At 46.1% G+C, this 21,784-nt stretch overlaps 1 protein-coding gene across 4 annotated transcripts in view; it reads right to left on the bottom strand.

The window, feature by feature from the left end:
- Positions 1–21,784, bottom strand: part of LOC121284814 — a 142,364-nt gene that overhangs the window by 46,338 nt on the left and 74,242 nt on the right. For all 4 annotated transcript variants that reach the window (XM_041200540.1, XM_041200551.1, XM_041200557.1 and 1 more), the window contains 2 exons: positions 18,625–18,771; positions 5,675–5,785 (listed from right to left, as the gene is read on the bottom strand). In XM_041200540.1, the coding sequence (XP_041056474.1) occupies positions 5,675–5,785; positions 18,625–18,771 (258 nt within the window). The remainder of the gene's footprint in view (positions 1–5,674; positions 5,786–18,624; positions 18,772–21,784) is intronic.

The following is a 21,784-nucleotide window of genomic DNA, read 5'->3' as shown; positions in this document are numbered from 1 at the left end:
CGAGGCATAGAATATAAGAGCAGGGAGGTTATGCTGGAACTGTATAAAATGCTGGTTAGGCCACAGCTAGAGTACTGCGTGCAGTTCTGGGATCCGCATTATAGGAAGGATATGATTGCACTAGAGAGAGTGCAAAGGAGATTAACCAGGATATTGCCTGGACTGGAGAGTTTTTGTTATGAAAGATTGGATAGACTGGGGTTATTTTCCTTGGAGCAGAGGAGATTGAGGGGGGATATGATTGAGATGTATGAAATTATGAGAGTCATAGATAGGATAGACAGAAAGGAACTTTTCCCCTTGGCGGAAGGATCAATAGGCAGGGGGCATTGATTTAAGGTAAGGGGCAAGAGGTTTAGTGGGGATGTGAGGAAGAATTTTTTCACCCAGAGAGTGGTGGGAATCTGGAACTCACTGCCTGAAAGGGTGTTTGAGGCAGAAACCCTCATAACATTTAAGAAGCATTTGGATATGCACTTGCGATGCCATGGCATACAAGGCTATGGGCCTAGTGCTGGAAAATGGGATTAGAATAGCTAGGTACTTGTTTGACTGGCACAGACTCAGTGGACCAAAGGGCCTTTTTCTGTGCTGAAGACCTCTATGACTCTAGAAAACGTCCCCTCACGTGACTCTGTCACTTGAGCAGGGACATGTTTTTAATTCAAATGTAAAGTTTTTATTTGATTTTTATTTGCTTTAGGAAACCTCATCCTGCCCATGGATGAGGTTTCTTAAAAAGTCGCCTGGCCCTTTTGCCTGCCTGCCAACCGTCAGGTTGGACAGACAGCGTAAATTTGAATTTAATTACCTTTTCAAAGGCCTTAACAAGCCTTTTGATTGCCAGCGGATGTGCTGCCAAATCCGGAGCACGCCTGCCAAACTAAATATCTTGGGACTAAGCGATGACGCCAGGATGCTCCCCAGACGTCATTGCGCGTCATTTTATGTTCGGCCCTATGTTCTGCCCAATGAAAACATAAGTGTATGTGCTCATGCTAATGCATATCACCAAATCACAGAATTGTTACAGCACAGAAGGCCATTGAGCCCAACATATGCGCTGGCTTCCTTTAGGAGCAATTTACCTAGCACCACCCCTCTACCCTCTATTTAATAGGTGAGCATCCATTTATCAAATCAGGCAGTGGAAGACAGTCTGAATCACAAGTGTATTTATTTTATTGATTCACAGGATGTGGGCTTCATTGGCTGGGCCAGCATTTATTGCCCATCCCTAGTTGCCCTTGAGAAAGTGTTGGTGAGCTGCCTTCCTGAACCGCAGAAGTCCATGTGGTGTAGGTACACTCACAGTGCTGTTAGGAAGGGAGTTCCAGGATTTTGACCCAGCGACATTGAAGGAACAGCGATATATTTCCAAGTCAGGATGGTGAGTGTCTTGGAGGGGAGCTTCCAGGTAGTGGTGTTCCCATGTGTCTGTTGCCCTTGTCCTTCTAGATGGGAGTGGTCGTGGGTTTGGAAGGTGCTGTCGAAGGAGCCTTGGTGAATTCCTGCAGTGCATCTTGTAGATGGTACACACTGCTACGACTGTGCATTGGTGGTGGATGGAGTGAATGTTTGTGGATGTGGTGCCAATCAATCGGACTGCTTTGTCCTGGGCGGTGTCAATCTTCCTAAGTGTTGTGGGAGGTGCACTCATCCAGGCAAGTGGGGAGTATTCCATCCTGACTTGTGCCTTGTAGATGGTGGGCTTTGGGGAGTCAGGAGGTGGGTTACCCATCGCATGATTCCTAGCCTTTGACCTGCTCTTGTAGCCACAGTATTTATATACTGTTCAGTTCATTTTCTGGTCAAGGGTAAGCTCTTCCCAGGATGTTGATAGTGGGGGATCCAGTGATGGTAATTCCATTGAACATCAAGGGGTGATGATTGGATTCTCTCTTGTTGGAGATGGTCATTGTATGACACTTGTGTGGCACGAATGTTACTTGCCACTTGTCAGGCCTAGGCCTGGATATTGTCCAGGTCTTGCTGCATTTGGACGTTGACTGCTTCAGTATCTGAAGAGTTGCGAATGGTGCTGAACGTCATGCAATCATCAGCGAACATTCCCACTTCTGGCCTTATGATGTTAGGAAGGTCATTGATGAAGCAGCTGAAGATGGTTGGGCCGAGAACACGACTCTGAGGAACTCCCGCGGTGATGTTCTGGAGCTGAGATGACTGACCTCCAACAACCACAACCATCTTCCTTTACGCGAGGTATGACTCCAACCAGTGGAGAATTTTCCCCCATTGACTCCAGTTTTGCTAGGGCTCCTTGACGCCACACTCAGTCATACGCGGCCTTGATGTCAAGGGCAGTCACTCTCATCTCACCTCAGGAGTTCAGCTCTTTGTCCATGTTTGAACCAAGGCTGTAATGAGATCAGGAGCTGAGTGGCCCTGGCGGAAGCCAAACTGGGTGTCAGTGAGAAAGTTATTGCTAAGCAAGTGCTGCTTGATAGCACTGTTGATGACCCCTTCCATTACTTTACTGATGATGGAGAGGAGACTGATGGGGCGGTAATTGGCTGGTTTGGATTTGTCCTGTCTTTTGTGTATAGGACATACCTGGGCAATTTCCCACATAGCTGGGTAGATGCCAGTAGCTGTACTTGAGCTGATAATTGCACCATTCGCAACTCTTCAGAGCAGTCAATGTCCAAATGCAACAAGACCTGTACAATATCCAGGCAACTGTATACCATTATGCTGCCACCTCTGCTGGGCCTGTCTGCCAGGACATATCCAGGGATGGTGATGGTGGTGTCTGGAACATTATCTGTAAGGTATGATTCCGTAGGCTGTTGCATCACTGGTCTGTGAGACAGCTCTCCAAATTTTGGCACTAAACCCCAGATGTTAGTAAGGAGGGCTTTGCAGGGCAACAAGGCTGAGATTGCCGATGTCATTTCCGGTGCATAGGTCAATGCCAATCCTGTTTCATTCCTTTTTTGTGACTTTTGGTTTGTTACAACTGTGTGGCTTGCTAGCATGTAAGAGTCAATCACTTGTAGGCCAGGCCAGGTAAGGATGACATATTTCCTTTCCCTTAAAGGGCATTGGTGAACCAGATGGGTTTAATACAACAATCAACATGGTCATCATTAGACTTTTAATTCCAGATTTTTATTGAATTCAAATTCCACCATTTGCTGTGGCAGGATTTGAACCTGGGTCCCCAAAGCATTACCTAGGTCTCTGGATTACTAGTCCAGCGACAATACCACTCCCCCTTAATTTTATTGTTAAGCTATAGTTCTGTACAAATACCAGTTCTCATTCTTCCCTTCTGGATGCTCTCCCTGTCCAGAAGCCAACTCCACTACTGGGGGAAAACCCAGTTCTTAAGTACAGACTTCAATGAACATCACCTGCTCTCAATTCACTCTGAAGCTTGTCCTGGTTTACTCTTAATGGGACCTGCATTTCTAACATTGTAACCCTGCATATTCTTCCTTTTCAGAAAATGATTGCATTCTCTTTTGAAGGCCTCAATTGAACCTGCCTCTGCTACACACTCAGACAGTGCATTCCAGATCCTAACCACTCAATGCTTGAAAAAGGTGATCCTCAAAGTATGTCTGGTGTTGTTGCAAATAGGTTGGCAAAGATAAAAAATGCCAGATTTTCATTCGAACTGAATCATAAAATGGAATCATAGAATGGTTACAGCACAGAAGGAGGTCATTCCCAATGTGTCTGTGCTGGCTCTCTGAAGGAGCAATTCACCTGGAACCATTCCCCTGCCTTCTCCCATAACCCTGCACATTCTTCCTTTTCAGACAATAATCAAATTCCCTTTTGAATGCCTCAATTGATCATGCCTTCACCACACTCGCAGGCAGTGTATTCCAGATCCTAACCGCTCGTTGCAAGAAAATGTTTTTCCTCATGTTGCCATTGCTTCTTTTTTTAGTTACCTTAAATCTGTGCCCTCTGGTTCTCAATCCTTCTACCAAAGAGAAGAGCTTCTCCCTAACTATTCTGTCTAGACCCTTCATGATTTGATTTCAACAGAAATTAAAATTGTGCTGTTTTTCTGACAGATATCCAATACGTCAATACATGCCAATTTAGATTTGTGCCATACTTAATGGTCCCACAAGCAGAGTCAGTAAGGGTAAAGAACATTTTTTCTCTCACTTTGTTCCTAATAGCAGCATACTTTTTCCTCATTTTCAGCCGGGTATAATGAACTGATTAGTTGCCAATCTCTCTTCCTCCAGTGAGCACCAATGCTTTTACTGGCAGATGGCTTTTATCCCCAGATATCGACACCCCTCTTTGGTGCACCTCCTGTAGAAAGATCTTGAATTTTCATCACCAAAGGAAAAGGTGTAACCCACAGGCCTCCATTGTGCAATTGTGAACAGTGAATTCATTTTCATGGGCCCTAATCATTGTTCAATGATTACTGTTGTATAAGTAGGAAGAATGAGGAGAGGCAATATAAAGCAAACGGCTCAATTTTAAAGGGATTGCAGGAACAATGAGACCCAGAGGTGTATGTAAACAAATCTTTCAAGTTGGCAAGGCAGGTTGGGATCCTTAGCTTTATAAACACAGACTTAGGCCTTGATATTTGTGGGAAGACGGGAAAGGATCCAGCCCTCAAGTTTACAGTGAATAGAACACACATCTGTTGAACCGAATAGCAGGACCCCAGTATCTTTATTAACTCCATTTTCTTCCCACAGCAAGTCAGATTGAAAGGCTGCTGGCTGGAAACTCTGTGGTAGGAAATCCTCATGAACTGACAAAGATTGTGAAGTTTATGGGGAGTATCAGACTGGCATTCCAGAGGACGTGAGAACCAGGAGAGATCATGGGTTTGGACAAGGGGGAATCAGCCAATCACTGTAGATTTTTGCTTGAAGGGCTTGGGATCACTCCTGCTCCCAGTGACCCACCAACTGTGCTCCAAAATTTTTTTGCTGAATCTAGCTGCTTCCAGATCTCAGATTTTAAATTAAAATCTACCATCCTTTTAGATCATTAAAAGGATGGTAGAAGTTCAGGACTCACTTCTGCAACTGACAATTGAAGCTAGATCAATTGTTAATTTAAAATCTGAGATTGATAGATTTTTGTTAACCAAAGATATTAAGGGATGTGAGCAAGGGCAGTTATAGGTTACAGAGCTCTCAGAAGGTTCAAGAGATGGAGTAGGTTGCAAAGATGAAAGGGGTCAGGCTATGGAGGGATTTGAACTCAATGATGAGAATTTTGGAAGCAGAGTTTTGGATAAACTCAAGTTTACAGAGGGTGGAAGAATGGAAGTCAGTCAGGAAAGCATTGGATTAGTCAAGTTTGGAGGCAGAAAAGGCATACTTGACAGTTTCACCAGCAAATGAGTTGAGCCAGGGGTGGAAATGGGTGGCAATATGGAGGCATTCCTAGAAATGGAGTGGATATGATGTCGGAAGCTCAACTCATGGTCTAGCAGGAGAACAAAGTTGCAAACAAACCGGTTAAGTTTCAGACAGTGACCAGAGAAGGCAACAGAGGTAATCCCACTGAGTCATTAATGGGATGTACAGGTACATTTCTAAGAATAGGTATTCGCACTCTATCATTAGTAATAGTGCAATCTTAGCAAATCAATATAAATTCATCACAAAAAACTTAACAGTTAATCAAGATGTAAAATTATCAGCAAGATTAAAACCTGGAACAATCGTTCTAGTGCAATGAGATCCTGCTTCCTTTTCTCTGATTGTTGTTCGAAAATACTGCTTTCTTTACCAGCCATTTCAGGTGATAATCGCAAGGAAGAACTCTACAAAAGAAAATTAAAACAATTGTCATTTTGAAATATTTTTCTAATTCTAATAAAATTGCTATGAGGACAAGTAATATCTTTGATTAGTTTAGAGTGAGACATGGTTTCAAAAGTTCCAATTTATCTTCATTTCAGATTGAAGATTTATATATGGACCAGCTTCCTATTGAAGATACTCTCCCACTGAGTAGCAATTCAGGGAATGAGCAAGATGTTAGGAGGTAGCCTGAGCTTACATCTGTTATCCATCTTAGGAAACAAAATTGAACTTAATATTTCTGAGACTTTTTTTATTAATTCACTGGATGTGGGTATTGCTGGCAAGGCCAGCATTTATTGCCCATCACTATACAATAAAATGGCTTGCTAGACCAATTCAGAGGGTGCTGAGTTTTTCCAGGGATTTTTATTTTTATTTCAGAGGGTGTTCTTGTGGTTTACCATCACCAAATTGTAAATCAATAATTTCCCTGTTGCCATTGGAGGTTGAATTTCCGCAGGGGCTCTCCCATTCATTGACCATTACCTTATTATGCTGTTTACTTTTCCAGGGTTCTTCCATCAAGCAAGAGAGCCCTTGCAGAAATTCACCCCCTATGTTTTTTAGTTAATGCTGTTGCCAGTGGTTGGCTGGAGAGACAGGGATTTCAAAACTGGACAGAGTTTAGTGCAGGGCAATATAAAGCAATACATTTCTGTTAAGAATAATGAGGTAAAATATATAAATACTAAAATATTTTAAATGCATAGACAAACAAGGTTACGTGTTCACATCCACAAACCTTTAAAAGTCAAACTACAAGTTGACAAATCTGTAAAAAAGCAAATGCCTGAGGGAAGAGAGTGGCCAGGATTTTCTGTGCCCACTGGCGCTGGGCAGGTTCGATGGCATGAGCAAACAATGTAGCGAGAAGGCCAAAAATCGGTTTCACGACTTCGTGAAACTAATTTGCGATCGTTCTCTCAGCCCACCGATGGCAGGCCACATTCCCCTCCATCAGGAACCTCGTTGTAATAAATCAGCATATCATTATAAGGCCAGCCCGAAAATCCCAACCCCATCCACATTAGCCTCCCTGACATCCTCCTTCCCACCCCAGGGTCTGTGTTTGCCTCCGAGTCCCCACCAACCACCCTCGCCGGCACTTCTTCTGCTATAGTTGGACCCTCACCCTGCCACACTACCACCTCACTCTGCCCTCAGTCATTCCCACCACTCCCTCATACCATACCCACCCTCAGTTCACTCCCCACACGGCAGTCGTGGACCCATCAGACCCCTCCCTAGCATGTTCACCTGGGTATCCCCCCCTCTCCGGACCCCTAACCCTTAGAACCCCTCCCCTCTACTGATCCCCTTCCCTCCCGGAACCCTTCACTACCCTCCCAGGAACTTCTTTCCAGCGCCAGAACCCCTTCCCCCACTAGAACCTATCCCCCACCCTTGGTCCTCCCACCTCCTGGGCTCTCCCCACCCCCACTTAGTCCCTCCCTCTTCCTGACTCCCTCAGACACCCTTACTTCTTCCGCCACCCTTAGCCCATTCCCCCTCCCGACTCCATCCTCCAGGCTTACCTCTTCCTCCAGTCCCACTTCTTCCTCCAGCCTTACTCCTTCTGTTGTGATCCCCAGCTGAGATTACCCCTGGACAAGCTTGATCCCAGGGTGGAACCCAGCTTGATAGATCCTAAATTTGAATTTGTTTAAATACGTGGAGAGTATCTACTGAACAGAATCACAGGAGTCAGCTGATGAACTTTTAACAAAAGAATAAACCATTTATTCAACAAGAAAAAGTGAGCTAAATCACAATATTCTTTCGCCCACAACTATACCTTTACAGATACTTACAGATTTGTAAGGATAACACAAGTTACAAAAGCTATCTTATGCTAATGTCCGCAGTAAGCACACAGTCCATGTAAATCTATGGCACCCTGTGGTCAGGCACACCACACTCTGAAACCAAGCGACAGATGCCACCTCAACCAGATGCTATGGATCTCTCCTCAACTCCCCCATAGACGCTTGTCATACCATGGGCCAACTGGTCTCACTGCACTCCATCTTTCACACGAGGGTTTCCAATCTCCACTCTCCAAGACTCCACCTTGGAATCTTCTCCCAAACCAATGCTTTCTCTCAGATGCCTTCCACAAGGGTTCACCTCCAGGGTTTTGAACTTTCCTTCCGACGTTCCTCTTCCCTGGGTCGCCACATACATTCAAGCTGTCTTCCACACACTCTGTCTCTCTATCTCAGCCATCAACAGGACACCACTGCTTCACATACACATAGCAAAGAGTTACAGACCTTCAGTTGTCTCTTTGGACCTACTTACCTCTTGCAAGCTGTTCCCACCTTAAATCTGTTTCTTGCAGCTTTTGTCTCTTTAAATCTGAAGCTTGGAGCCTTTCTCTCTGCCCCTCAATCTTAACTTCACTTCACAGAAAGTTTTCCAGGCTCCTGTCCTTCCTTTGGCTAGAAGGCCTGCTTTGGACTTTCCCCTCTTCCACTCCTGTGGATTTTGGGGTTTTCCTAGACTGGCTATCTATCTCTTTTGTTCTAGTCTCTCCTGGCAGTTACTTTCAGGACCAACTGCACTCAAACAGCTTCGAAAACAAACTGCTGTCTTTCTTCTCTCTGGTCTCTGGTCCCCTGTTGCTAGGCAACAGCCCAATTATTCCACCCTTGTTTGTTTACCTTTTCTTTAGGAGTCGTAAAACTCTTTAGAAATGCAGGCAGCTTTTTAAAGTGAAACTAAAACTCAATTTGACCTTTCTTAACACACAGACACAGAAATACAAATCAAATTTAAACTTCAAACCTAAAACTCATTCTTAACACTTATAAACACCAATACAACTATCCCCCTTCCTGACTCCTTCCTGCACCCTTGCTTCTTCTTCTACCCTTACTCCCTCCCCTCTCTGCACTCCTTCCTCCCCCAGGACTCCCTCCCCTCTCCACACTCCTTCCTCCCCATGGACTCCTTCCCCTCTCTGCACTCCTTCCTCCCCAGACTCCTTCCCCTCTCCATACTCCTTCCACCCTCCAAACCGCTTCCCTTACACCTTCCACCCCCAATACACCTGGCTCCCCAGTTGCCATCTTCTCCCCCATTATCCCCCTCCCCCACAACCTCACTACCCTGACATCTTCATTACCTCCTCCCAACCTCACCTTCATTCTCCCTGCCAGACACACACTTCTCCCTCCAGAATCACTCATTGGCCAGCTGCTCTCCCTGCGGTGATGGAGGGTGAGGTTGAAGGGCTCACAGGCAAGGGGGTCTAGGAGGGAGAGTACAGCCTCTGAGATTCCTGAGTGGATGACCCAGGGGTGTCTGGCTGCCGTTCCTCCTCCCTTTGGGTCCCCGAGAGCCCTGGCCTGACTCCTTGAGGGGAAGGAGTACCTGGACTGATGTCGAGGTACCCCGTTTCCCTCTCGTGTCACCACTGCAGGTACTCACCCATGGCTCCCGCGATGCAGTGCACCTCCATGAGGAGAGAGAGCACTCACATTTGTGTTGAGAGGGATGATGTGATGCAGGATCCTTCCGAGAGTGTTCACCGCTGATTTCACTGTCACTGAACACCCAGTCCATGTGCTCACCGGTCAGTGCAATGGCACGCTCCTCAAAGTGAGTGAGGGACCAGTCCGCAAAAGGGATGATTCCACCCACTGGGTGGCCCCACAGTTTAGCGATCCCTTCCTGCAAGTTCTCCTTCAGGCTGCCCAGGAAATGTGGGAGCTTCTCTTCCTCTGTGCTGGCAAGAAGAGGCCGTCAAGCCTAACCAAGGAAGCCGGCATGGAGACTTCATAGGAGAAGAGGAGATCGGCATCAATGGAGCCACTCTGAATCCTAAAAGTAATGCTGCAAATGGCTCAATTACCTCTTCTGCACCACCAGGGTGAGTACTACTTATTGCTCAGCTCATTGAGACTTGCAATTGGCAATATAGGATGTCTCACCACATGGGGAGAGATTGATCAGGGATGTGTCAGCATCAGCTGCATTGCACATCCGGATAACAGTCTATCGTTGGCAGCGCCCTCCATGTACCATGACAGTGGACCTATCCAGAAGCCTCCATCAACTGGCAACACCAGGTAAGGTCTGTTGATTATAGTATGGACACTCAATATTCCTCCTTCTGCCTGCAGAAGAAATGGACCACAGCACCAAGGAGAGAGACAAAACTAGCAGTGGAGTAACCAACATCTGAGTGCTGGCACGTGCAGAAGAGGAAGCTCTCAAATTGCCAGTAGCGCAGGGCAGCCTGGCCTTCGCAGATGGCGAAACTCATGCCGCTTGTGAAAAGAGTGAGGAGGCTACGAGCTCATGTGTCCATCAATAGACAAAAGAATATTTGCAGCAGGTATGGATGAGAGGAGGAAATATGAAGCCTTTATCTCCAACTGCTTTGTGTTCTCTCACACAGATTTCTGCAGAAGAATGGCCTGCCACTGAGGCCAGAGGCCTGCAGTCCACCTCTGAGGAGCAGGATGAGGATTCCTCAGTGAGTGCAATGTTACATCATTCCCCCACACCATCCACCAGGGCAGAGACTCTCACATCAGTGGCTCTGCATTTGTGACTTAATTCTGGCTCACAAACTGATAAGCACGCAACAGACACACCCTTGCTGCTGACAGAGACTGTGAGAGCCAAGGCCACTGACAGTCAGAGCTGATGAATGGCCTCTGGTGTCAGCCACATGGAACCTGCTGGATTTGCAGCAACAAGTATAAGAAAATCTGTCGGAGCTTCCAGGGGCTATATACAGCCATGTGTGAACAATGGAGGAGCCCATCCAGGGCATGAGAGCTGCCATATCTCAGGAGTGTGTGCGCATGGCTTCAACCATCAAGCAGCTGGCAACCCTCATGGATGCCGGAAATTCAAGCAGACCTGCATACCATCATCTTGACATAAACTCAAAACAGCAGTGGCAAGGTTAAAGTAGGACAAGATGCCTGAACTTAGCTCCAAGTGTGCCTATACCTCCAGTACACAAAGAGGTGTCAATGTGCATCCCAAGCTCCTCTGCCAGTAACCCCAGTACTCTAACAGACACAGTAACCAGGGAGGCGGGGTCCTCCACCTGTGCAGGAGCCCCTCACTATGGAATCAGAGAATGGTTACAGCACAGAAGGAGGTCATTCAACCTGTTCTATCTGTACTGGCTCTCTGAAGGAGCAATTCACCCAGTGGCACTCCCCCACCTTCTCCCCTTAGCTCTTCCTTTTCAGATAATAATTCAATTCCCTCTTGAATACCTTGAGTGAACCTGCCTCCACCACACTCTCAGGTAGTGCATTCCAGATTTTCCTCATGTCTCCGTTGCTTCTTTTGCAAATTACCTTAAATCTGTGCCCACTTGTTCTTGATCCTTCCACCAATGGGAACAGTTTCTCCCTATCTACTCTGTGCAGTCCCCTCATGATTTTGAATTCCTCTATCAAATCTGCTCTCAACCTTCTCTTCTCCAAGGAGAACAGTCCCAACTTCCCAATCTTTCTACATGATTGAAGTTGCTCATCCCCGGAACATTCTCGTCAATCTTTTCCGCACCTTCTCTAACTTCATATCCTTCCTAAAGTGTGGTACCCAGAACCGGACATAATACTCCAGTTGATGCCAAACCAATGTTTTATACAGGTTTAACAGAACTTTCTTGCTTTTGTATCTATGCCCCGATTGATAAAGCCCAGGATGCTGTATGATTTATTAACCGTGTTCTTAATCCATCCTGCCACCTTTATACACCCAGGTCCCATTGCACCTGCACCACCTTTAGAATTGTACTCTTTATTTTTTATATATATATAAATATATATAAAATAAATATCTGTGCTCTTCCTACCAAGATGAATCGCTTCACACTACTGCATTAAATTTCATCTGCCACTTGTTCACCCATTCCGGCAACTTTCTGCCTCCTTTTGAAGGGCTATGCTATCCTCCTCATGGTTCACAATACTTCCAAGTTTTGTATCATCCATAAATTTTGAAATTGTGCCCTGTACACTAAGGCCTAGGTCATTAATATATATCAGGACAAGCAGAGGTCCTAACACCAGAGGATCTCTAATATAAACCTTCTTCCAGTCTGAAAAAAAAGCCACTATTCTCTGTACCTGTCACTTAGCCAATGTCATTTCCATGTTGCTACTGTCCCTTTTATTCCATGATCTCTAACTTTGCTCACAAGTCTGTTGTGCAGGACTTTATCAAATGCCTCAAGGAGATCCATGTACATCACATCAACAGCATTACCCTCATCAACCCCTCTCTGTTACCTAATCAAAAAATCTCAAGCAAGTTTGATAAATAGACCTCAGGCAGCCAGAAGACAGCCACCAAGGTCATGCCAGGCTACAGGGCAGCCCTCATCTGCAAGTGCAGGGATCTCATCTCACAGGAGCAGTCATTAGCATGTTAAAAAGAACAGCTAGTCACCCCAGGAGATCACGGGTGTAACAAGTCTGTATACCTTAATTATTGGTGGTGGTGTCTCATTAAATTGCAGTTATGTTTTTAGATGTAGGCCATTGATGCAGTGAATGTTGACTTATCAGGTGGAAAGTATACCCTTACTTGCCTGAAGGCTCAGTCTGCTCATCTCCTCAGGTGGGCCAAAGCAATGGAGAGGCTGAGCGCTAGGCGATGGCAAGTGCTAAGTATAAGGAGATGTCATGCCAAAGTGCTTTGGAGTTCTTATAGGACAGACATTTCGAAGGTGCCATGACTGATGGAAACAGGTTTGAATTAGGGTGTCTCAAGCCTCTCTTGCACATCTCTCAATGACTGTGGCTTCTAGTGTAGGAGGCTCATCATTCTGTCCTGCTTGTTTAACCCTTGCTCTAAATCCTTCTCAACAAATGAGGAGTGTGGCTCATGCATTCTGTATTCTGGCTACAAGGCCTCTCCTCTCTGCTAGGAAAGGTTGTGCAGAGCACTGGAAATAACTATGATAACTGAAATCCTTGGTGGGGCATACTGCAGTGCTCTACCAGATCGCTCCAGGCAGCGGAATCTCATCTTTAGTACACCATTGGCCTGCTCGATCATGGCACAGGTAGACCCACAGCAGGTATTATAACATTTCTCAGCTACATTGGGAGGGTTCCTCACCAGCATCACCATCCATGTCTTGTGGCGAGACTCCAAGGATCCATCCCTTACGGTGTCTGTGGGGCTAGAACACATGTGGCACTTTGGAGTAGCCAAGTATATATGCATCATAACCACTTCCTGGGAACTGGGCATAAACCTGCAGGATGTACTTTCGGTTCAATACCAGTTATTTTAATTATTTCGTGGCTTTGCTGGCAAGACCAATATTTGTTGCCCATCCCTACTTGCACTTGAGAAGGTGGTGGTGAGCCACCTTCTTGAACTGCTGCAGCCCATCTGGTATAGGTACACCCACAGTGCTGTTGGGAATGTAGCCCCAGGACTTTGACTCAGTGACAGTGAAGGAACGGCGATATAGGCCTGAACTTTTCAAACAGTGGGCCTAGGATTTGCCAGGAACGGACCGTTGATCGTGATCAGCTGATTAACGGCCAGTCAGTGTGAGAGGCGCACTAAGTTCAGTGCCGCCAGGCTGGCGGTGAGAAGAGGGCGAGCACTGACGTCAACCCAGGTTCAGGCCAGTGCTGAGAGAAAGCTCCCTGAAGGCAGAGAGCCACCTCAGGGAGCTGAAGACCTGAAAAATCAAAACTAAAGGTTTCAGAACTGAAAGAAAGTATCCATGCATCGTAATAAATCACCTGAAAATTTAGCAACTGAAAATGCTGTCTATAGATATTTGTTTATATTTAATTTCATCACAGAAACCTCTTCCTGCCCGTGGATGAGATTTGGTGAAAAATGTAAAGTCCGCCTGGCCGATTCGCCCATCTGCCAACCGTAAGGTTGGACGGACCATGAAAAATCAGAGTCAATTGCTCCGTTAATGGGCTTAATTGCCGGTGGGCGCGCTTCCAACTTTTGCGCGCACCCACCGACCGAAGTATTGCACGAGCGCGGGGTGACGTTGGGAAGCTCACCTGACATCATCCCATGCGATTTCACATTCAATCAGGTCAGGCATGCGCCCGCCTGATCAGTGTAAAATTCTGCCCATAGTTCCAAGCCTGGACGGTGTGTGAGTTGGAGGAGAACTTGCAAGTAGTGGAGTTCCCATGCAGCTGTTAACATTCTGTTCTATGTGGTAGAGGTCGTGGGTTTGGAAGGTATTGTCAGGGGAGGCTTGACAAGTTGCTGCAGTGCATCTTGTAGATGGTACACACTGCAGCCACTGTGCTCCAGTGGTGGAGAAAGTGGATGAGTAAGGTGGTGAATAGGTGGGGCAATCAAGCAGGTTGCTTTGTCCTGGATGGTGCCGAACTTCTTGAGTGTTGGAACTGCACTCATCCAGGCAAGTGGAGAGTATTCCATCACACTCTTGATTTGTGCTTTATAGGTGGTTTTGAGGAGTCAGGAGGTGACTTACTCACTGCAGAATTCCTAGCCTCTGTCCTGTTCTTAAAGCCACAATATTTTTATGGCTAGTTCAGTTCAATCTCTGGTCAATGGTAACCCCCAGCAGGTTGATAGTGGGAGATTCAGTAATGGTAAAGCCATTGAATGTCAAGAGAAGATGGTTAGATTCTCTCAGAAGAACACAATAATTAGGAGCAAGTGTAGGCCATTCAGCCCTGCGAGCCTGCTCTGCCATTCAATGCGATCATGGTTGATCTGTGCTATTTTCCTGTCTACCCTCCATAACCCTTGACTCCTTTGCTGATCAAAAATCTAACCCAGCCTTTAATATATTTGATGACCCAGCCCCTACTGGTCTCTGGGGAAGAGAATTCCACAAACTGACAACCCGCCAAAAGATAGAAATTCTCCTCATCTCAGTCTTAAATTGGGAACCCCTAATCTTTAAACTGTGACGCCTGGTTCTAGACTCCCCCACAAGGGGAAACATCCTGTCAGCAACCACTCTGACAAGTCCCCTCAGGATCTTAAATGTTTCAATAAGATCACCTCACATTCTTCTAAAATCTAAAGGGTATAGGCATAAACTGCTCAGCTTCTCCTCATAAGATAGCCCCTTCATCCCAGAATCAGTTAATTGAACCTTCTCTGCACAGTTACTGATGCAATTAAAGCCTTTCTTAAGAGACCAAAAAAAATTTGTTTTTTTTATTTATTCATGGGATGTGGGCTTCGCTGGCTAGGCCAGCATTTATTGTCCATCCCTAATTGCCCTTAAGAAGGTGATGGTGAGCTGCCTTCTTGAAACGCTGCAGTCCATGTGGTGTAGGTACACTCACAGTGCTGTTAGGAAGGGAGTTCCAGGATTTTGATCCAGCGACAGTGAAGGAACGACAATATATTTCCAAGTCAGGATGGTGAGTGATTTGGAGGTGAACTTCCAGGTGGTGGTGTTCCCATGTATCTGCTGCCCTTGTCCTTCTAGATGGTTGTGGTCGTGGGTTTGGAAGTGCTGTCTAAGGAGCCTTTGTTGAGTTTCTGCAGTGAAACTTGTAGATGGTACACACCGCTGCTACTGTGCATCGGTGGTGGAGGGAGTGAATGTTTGTGGATGGGGTGCCAACCAAGTGGGCTGCTTTGTCCTGGACGGTGTCAAGCTTCTTGAGTGTACACAGTATTCCAGATTCGGGCTCACTAAGGCTCTGTACAGATGTTAGCAACATTCCCTACTTTTATACTCCATCTCCCTTGTAATAAATGCCAACATTCCTTTTGCCTTCCTAATCACCAGCTGTATCTGCATATTAACTTTTGTGATTTAAGTAGGAGGACATTCAGATCCCTCTGTATCGCAGAGTTCTGCAATCTCTCTTCATTTAAATAATATGCTGCTTTTCTATTCTTCCTGCCAAAGTGGACAAGTTCACATTTTCCCACATTATACTCCATCTGCCAATTGTTTTCCCACTCACTTAGCCTATCAAAACCCCTTTGTAGACTCTTTTATGTCCACTTATTTTTTTACCTATCTTTGTGTCATCATCAAACTTAGCTACCATACATTCGGTCCCTTCATTCAAGAGATTAACAGATTGTGAACAGTTTAAGGCCCCAGCATTGATCCCTGTGGCACTCCAGTAGTTACAGTTTGCCAAACCAAAAATGACCCATTTATCTCTACTCCCTGCTTCCTGTTAGTTAACCAATCCTCTATCTATGCTAATATGCTCTTGTTGGAGATGCCTTCTTGATGTATCAGTGAGCTGTTGCCTGGTAGACCCTGGCACATGCCCCTTGTCGATCCCTGGAAAGAGCCAGATGCATAGAAGTTCACTGCAATGGTGATTTTCAGCGCCACTGATATTGGGTGTCTGCCGAGTCAAATAGGTCACAGGTTGTTCTGCAGTATGGTGCACAGATCGATCACTGCTTCCTCTGACAGCCACAGTCTTCATGAGCACTGGCACTCTGACATCTGAGGATGTATCAGACAAGTCCAGAAAGCAGCGGGCCACGGTTGACCCACCTTGGAACTCACTTCTGCTGCCAGCCCTCTGTGCCTTGCCCAGCTGGAGGTTGACCCTCTTGTTGCTACTGCTGCTTTAGTGGTGTCTCTGGCACATGTCCAGGGGCACTGCATGGATGAGTCCTATGGCAATAGCTATCCTCCTTTACTGTATGCTGTACTTGAAGGAAAGATTCCCTAAGTCTCAGACTTTCTCAATCCTTGTGACCCTGCACCTATGCTTGACCCCTGAGACACAACACCCAGAATTGGAAGCCCCTTAGGCTGCTGCCTCTCAGCTCCTCAGAGCAAACTGTAAAGAACATATCTTTTTATTTCTGGTGGACTGTGGATTAAAATTAAAATGGCTGCAGTTTGAAAGACATGTCCACTGGAACAGTGTGAAGGATACATACAATGTTGCTGTCCCGGAAAAGAGTGTGTCATAAAGGCAGGATGATGCCAAGGAGGAGTGTGGTCTAATGGGGAACTGCCTGGCAACAACATTTTAATTGGCTCCTGACCAGGTGACCAAGGTTTGTGTGAGAGCAGTACAGAGGAATAGCTCCTAGCCTGAAAGAAAAAAGACCTAAAACCTCTCTCTCCCATGTGTGTAAGATTCTAGTAGTTCTACATTAATGGCTAGCTAGTTTTTTCTCCTCTTATCTCTGTAACCTGCTCTCTCTCTGAAAACCCCTGTCAAGAGGCAAAGGAGAAAATCACAATAAGAGACATTGAAAGACAAGTGCCCAACCAGTGAACTAAAGACTGAAAGTACTGGGAAGATCACCTTGTGTCATCAACAAGAACTGAAAGGAGTTTGGAAGACGTTGATCAAAATCAACCCACCAAATCCTGTACTCCAGAATTGGTGCTATTGAACTGTATTATCCCACCCCTAAAATGCATGTATTTGTCTGTCTTATGTGTTTTGTGTGTGTGTGTGTGTATAAATATTTAAGAAGGGGTAGACATTAGGTTATAGAGTTAGAAATTAGCAGCTCTTTTTTCTTTCTTTTGCCACTGGTTAAAGACAATTTGTTCAATAAACAGTTATTTACTTATTAAGTTTACAAACCTGGTGCTCGTACCCTGTTAACCTAAATTAAACAGTTAGGTGAGTTGATCAAACTTTTTCACATTTTGTCGTGGCTCAGGGAGCAGTGAGGCTTGATATTGAAGCGCACTGTCCCCAGTGAGTCATGACAAGACCCCAGGCTGCTGCCACTCAGCTCCTCAGGACAGACCCACAGGCTGCTGTCGCTCAGCTCCTCAGGACAGACCCACAGGCTGCTGTCGCTCAGCTCCACCGGGCAGAACCACAGGCTGCTGTCGCTCAGCTCCTCAGGGTAGACCCTCAGGCTGCTGTCGCTCAGCTCCACAGGGCAGACCCACAGGCTGCTGTCGCTCAGCTCCTCAGGACAGATCCACAGGTTGCTGTCGCTCAGCTCCTCAGGACAGAACCACAGGCTGCTGTCGCTCAGCTCCACAGGGCAGAACCACAGGCTGCTGTCGCTCAGCTCCTCAGGGTAGACCCTCAGGCTGCTGTCGCTCAGCTCCTTAGGTTGCTGTCGCTCGGCACCTCAGGGCAGAACCACAGGCTGCTGTCGCTCGGCTCCTCAGGGTAGACCCTCAGGTTGCTGTCGCTCAGCTCCTCAGGGTAGACCCTCAGGCTGCAGTCGCTCAGCTACTCAGGGCAGATCCACAGGTTGCTGTCGCTCGGCTCCTCAGGGCAGAACCACAGGCTGCTGTCGCTCAGCTCCACAGAAGCCTCCCACCTTACTAATACAATGGCCTCCTCTCCCTTTCCTCAAAAATTCAAACTCAGAATGAATGGAGCTCTGAAATATCTGACTTCCTCTTGGGACCATAAGGTCTCACCTGGTTGCCGCCAGCTTTAAGTGGTCAGGGATCTGATAGCCCATAATCCCTATGTTCGCCTGTTAAATTCAAAAGATAGCATTATATGGCATTTGGAATCATGGAAATGAGCCTTAATTACCTGGTGAAGAAGCACCCTTGGCTTTCCACTGCATTCTAGCAGCAACACTGCCTCGTTGACTTCCCACCACCGGCATAATGCGAAACCAACATCATGCAGTTGGTTTTCCACTCCAGCGCATCACGGCATGATTCCACTGCTCCCTGCCTCACATCCTGTTGGAGCAGCCCTCATTAAATTCCACCATTTGAGGGAGAAAGTCTCCCAAGCACTAATACAAAATATGGGGAACCACTTCTTGAAAAATGTACTTTTTACCAGTAGAACTTTACTCCAACTATGAATTGTAAATATAAATGAACCAATACACAAAGTAATATTAAAAAAAGTACCTTTTCCGGATATGCAATGAGAAATAGCTTTTGGTTTTCCAGATTGGCCACACATTTTTGCAGAAAGCCACTTTGAAGCAGGAATTCTTTAACTTCGCTTTCGCTTGTTTTGAAACAGAAGTCTGAGATGTACAAAATCAAATTAACCTGCCAATAAAGTAAAAAAAATGCCAAATTTGAAATGTGTTTATTCAGAGAAAATATAATGAAAAAATGCAAGAGCACTTTCAGTGCAGTTAACCAACTTTGATCCCTTCAACCACAACTCCAGAAGTTCTTTTAAACTCGGGAGTGAATATTGCCAGAGAATGAGAACAACTAGTTTTCGAAGACTTGACTGATGCTCAAGATTTTAGTGTAAAGGAGTTTGGCACAGCAAGGCCACATTATGATGTAGAGAGCCACCTGATAGATACTGTGCAGAGAGAATCACAGAATTACACAGAATCACAGAATCTCAGTGCAGAAGAGTCCCTTTGGCCCATCGGGTCTGCACCAACACGTGAGAAACACCTGACCTACCTACCTAATCCCATTTACCAGCACTTGGCCCATAGCCTTGAATGTTATGACGTGCCAAGTGCTCATCCAGGTACTTTTTAAAGGATGTGAGGCAACCCGCCTCCACCACCCTCCCAGGCAGTGCATTCCAGACCGTCACCGCCCTCTGGGTAAAAAAGTTTTTCCTCACATCCCCCTTAACCTCCTGCCCCTCACCTTGAACTTATGTCCCCTTGTGACTGACCCTTCAACTAAAGGGCATAGCTGCTGCCTATCCACCCTGTCCATGCCCCTCATAATCTCATACATCTCGATCAGGTCGCCCCTCAGTCTTCTCTGCTCCAACGAAAACAACCCAAGTCTATCCAACCTCTCTTCATAACTTAAATGTTTCATCCCAGGCAACATCTTGGTGAATCTCCTCTACACCCCCTCCAGTGCAATCACATCCTTCCTATAATGTGCTGACCAGAACTGCACACAGTACTCCAGCTGTGGCCTCACCAAGGTTCTATACAACTCCAACATGACCTTCCTACTTTTGTAATCTATGCCTCGATTGATAAAGGTAAGTGTCCCAAATGCCTTTTTCACCACCCCACTAACATGCCCCTCTGCCTTCAGAGATCTATGGACCCACACGCCAAGGTCCCTTTATTCCTCAGAACTTCCTAGTGCCATGCCGTTCATTGAATATTTCCTTGTCAAATTACTCCTTCCAAAGTGTATCACCTCACACTTTTCAGGGTTAAATTTCATCTGCCACTTATCTGCCCATTTGACCACCCCATCTTCCTGTAGCCCAAGACACTCAACCTCATTGTTAACCACCCGGCCAATCTTTGTGTCATCCACAAACTTACTAATCCTACCACTCACGTAGGGCAGAATTTTGCCCTTGGATGGCGGGTGGGCCCCACCAGCTCGGCGGCGGGCCGACAGCCGACCCCCACCAATGAAACGGGGCCCGCCGCCATTTTGAGTGGGCGGGCCAATTAAGGCCCACCCAGTGGCATCCCCGATGGGAAGCGCTATGCGCTTCCTGTTCCGGTGGGGGGGGTGGGGGGAGGGATTCCCCAACTGTCAAAGTGCGCTCTTTCACACATGTGCTCCCTGAGGCTAAGTCCTGTCTCAGGGAGTTTAGTGACAGGTAAGTAAAGTCTAAAAATAGATAAATATTGAAATTATTAACATGTCCCCCTCATGTGACAATGTCACATGAGATGGGACATGTTAATAAAAAACACAAACTTTATTTTTTAAAAAAGGAAAAGAAACTTCATCCTGCCAGTGGATGAAATTTCGTGAATAATCTGGAGCCCGCTGGGGCTCCTGGCCTGCTCACCAGCCTTAAGGTTGGATGGGCAGGTCTTTAATTGTCTTAATGAACCTGTCAATGGCCTCAATTGGCCATTGACAGGTTGGCGGGCGGACAGCTGGTTTCGCTGTGCCCACACATTCCTAAAAATTTAAAGGGACCAGGATGACGTTGGGGATTCCGTCCCCGTCCCCAAATCGCCAAGGGGAAAATCCTGCCCATAGTCATCTATGTCGTTTACATAAATAACAAATAATAGGGGACCCAGCACAAATTCCTGTGGTACGCCACTGGACACATTCCTCAAGCATCTTTCTGTCATCACCCTCTGTCTCCTTCAACTAAGCCAATTTTGAATTCATCTTATCAAATTACCCTGTATCCCATGTGCATTTGCCTTCTTTATAAGTCTCCCATGTGGGACCTTGTCAAAGGCTTTGCTGAAATCCATATGAACTACATCAACTACACTACCCTCATCTACACACCTGCTCACCTCCTCAAAAAATTCAATCAAATTTGTTAGACATGACCTCCCTATGACAAAGCCATGCTGACTATCCCTGATCAAACCTTGCCTCTTCAAGTGGAGATAGATTCTCTCCTTCAGAATTTTCTCCAATATTATCCTTGCCCTGCTCTGAAGTTGTATTTGTAGCTAGAGCAGGTAGAAGATTTCATGAGGGCATCCTTACTGAAGTGCAGGTGTCACACATATTGTCCCTCACTGAGTTTCAGGTAGGGAAATTGCTCCCTAAACAACCTGGGTGGATATGGCCCTCTACTGAGACCCCCTTTTCCCCTCCTCCTCCTTCCTCTTCCAGCAGCTTGCCCTGCTCTATGTGGCCTCTGCTCATTCTCCCAGACACACTTTATTCCAAGAGGAAGACTTACTACTGCACCCACATCTAGGAGTAACTGGTTTCTGCAGTGGCAAAAAGTTCTTCAGCATTTGCCAGCCATTCCCTGTAGACTTTTGAAACATGAAACAACTTCAGAAAGCTCAAAAAAAGTCTAAGATTGTAGCAACAGCCAAAAGAAAATCAACCAGAAATTAACCTGTAAGTAGGTTGATGATCCCTTTAAATGTCAGGGGAGTACATCCTGCTGCTACATGTGTGGTCAGCTGTGTGAGCTTAAAAAAGGGCATTAGTGGGAGTATTGAGTTCCAAAATGGCATCACTGGCATCAAATAAGCGTTGAATGCTGATTGATGGAATGATCTGCCTGCTCTGGATATTTCTGCCTGACGTTCACTGCATGTGTGCTATCTCCCTCATCAGTCCAGCGCAATACACCCCACAAATGTGTGTGCGTGCTGCAGGCACAATTTAGGAACAA

This window comes from Carcharodon carcharias, chromosome 1 (assembly GCF_017639515.1).
Source record: "Carcharodon carcharias isolate sCarCar2 chromosome 1, sCarCar2.pri, whole genome shotgun sequence".
Taxonomy (NCBI): Eukaryota; Metazoa; Chordata; class Chondrichthyes; order Lamniformes; family Lamnidae; genus Carcharodon; species Carcharodon carcharias.
Note: the sequence above shows the minus strand (reverse complement) of the source record. Positions and strands in the feature narration are given on the sequence as shown.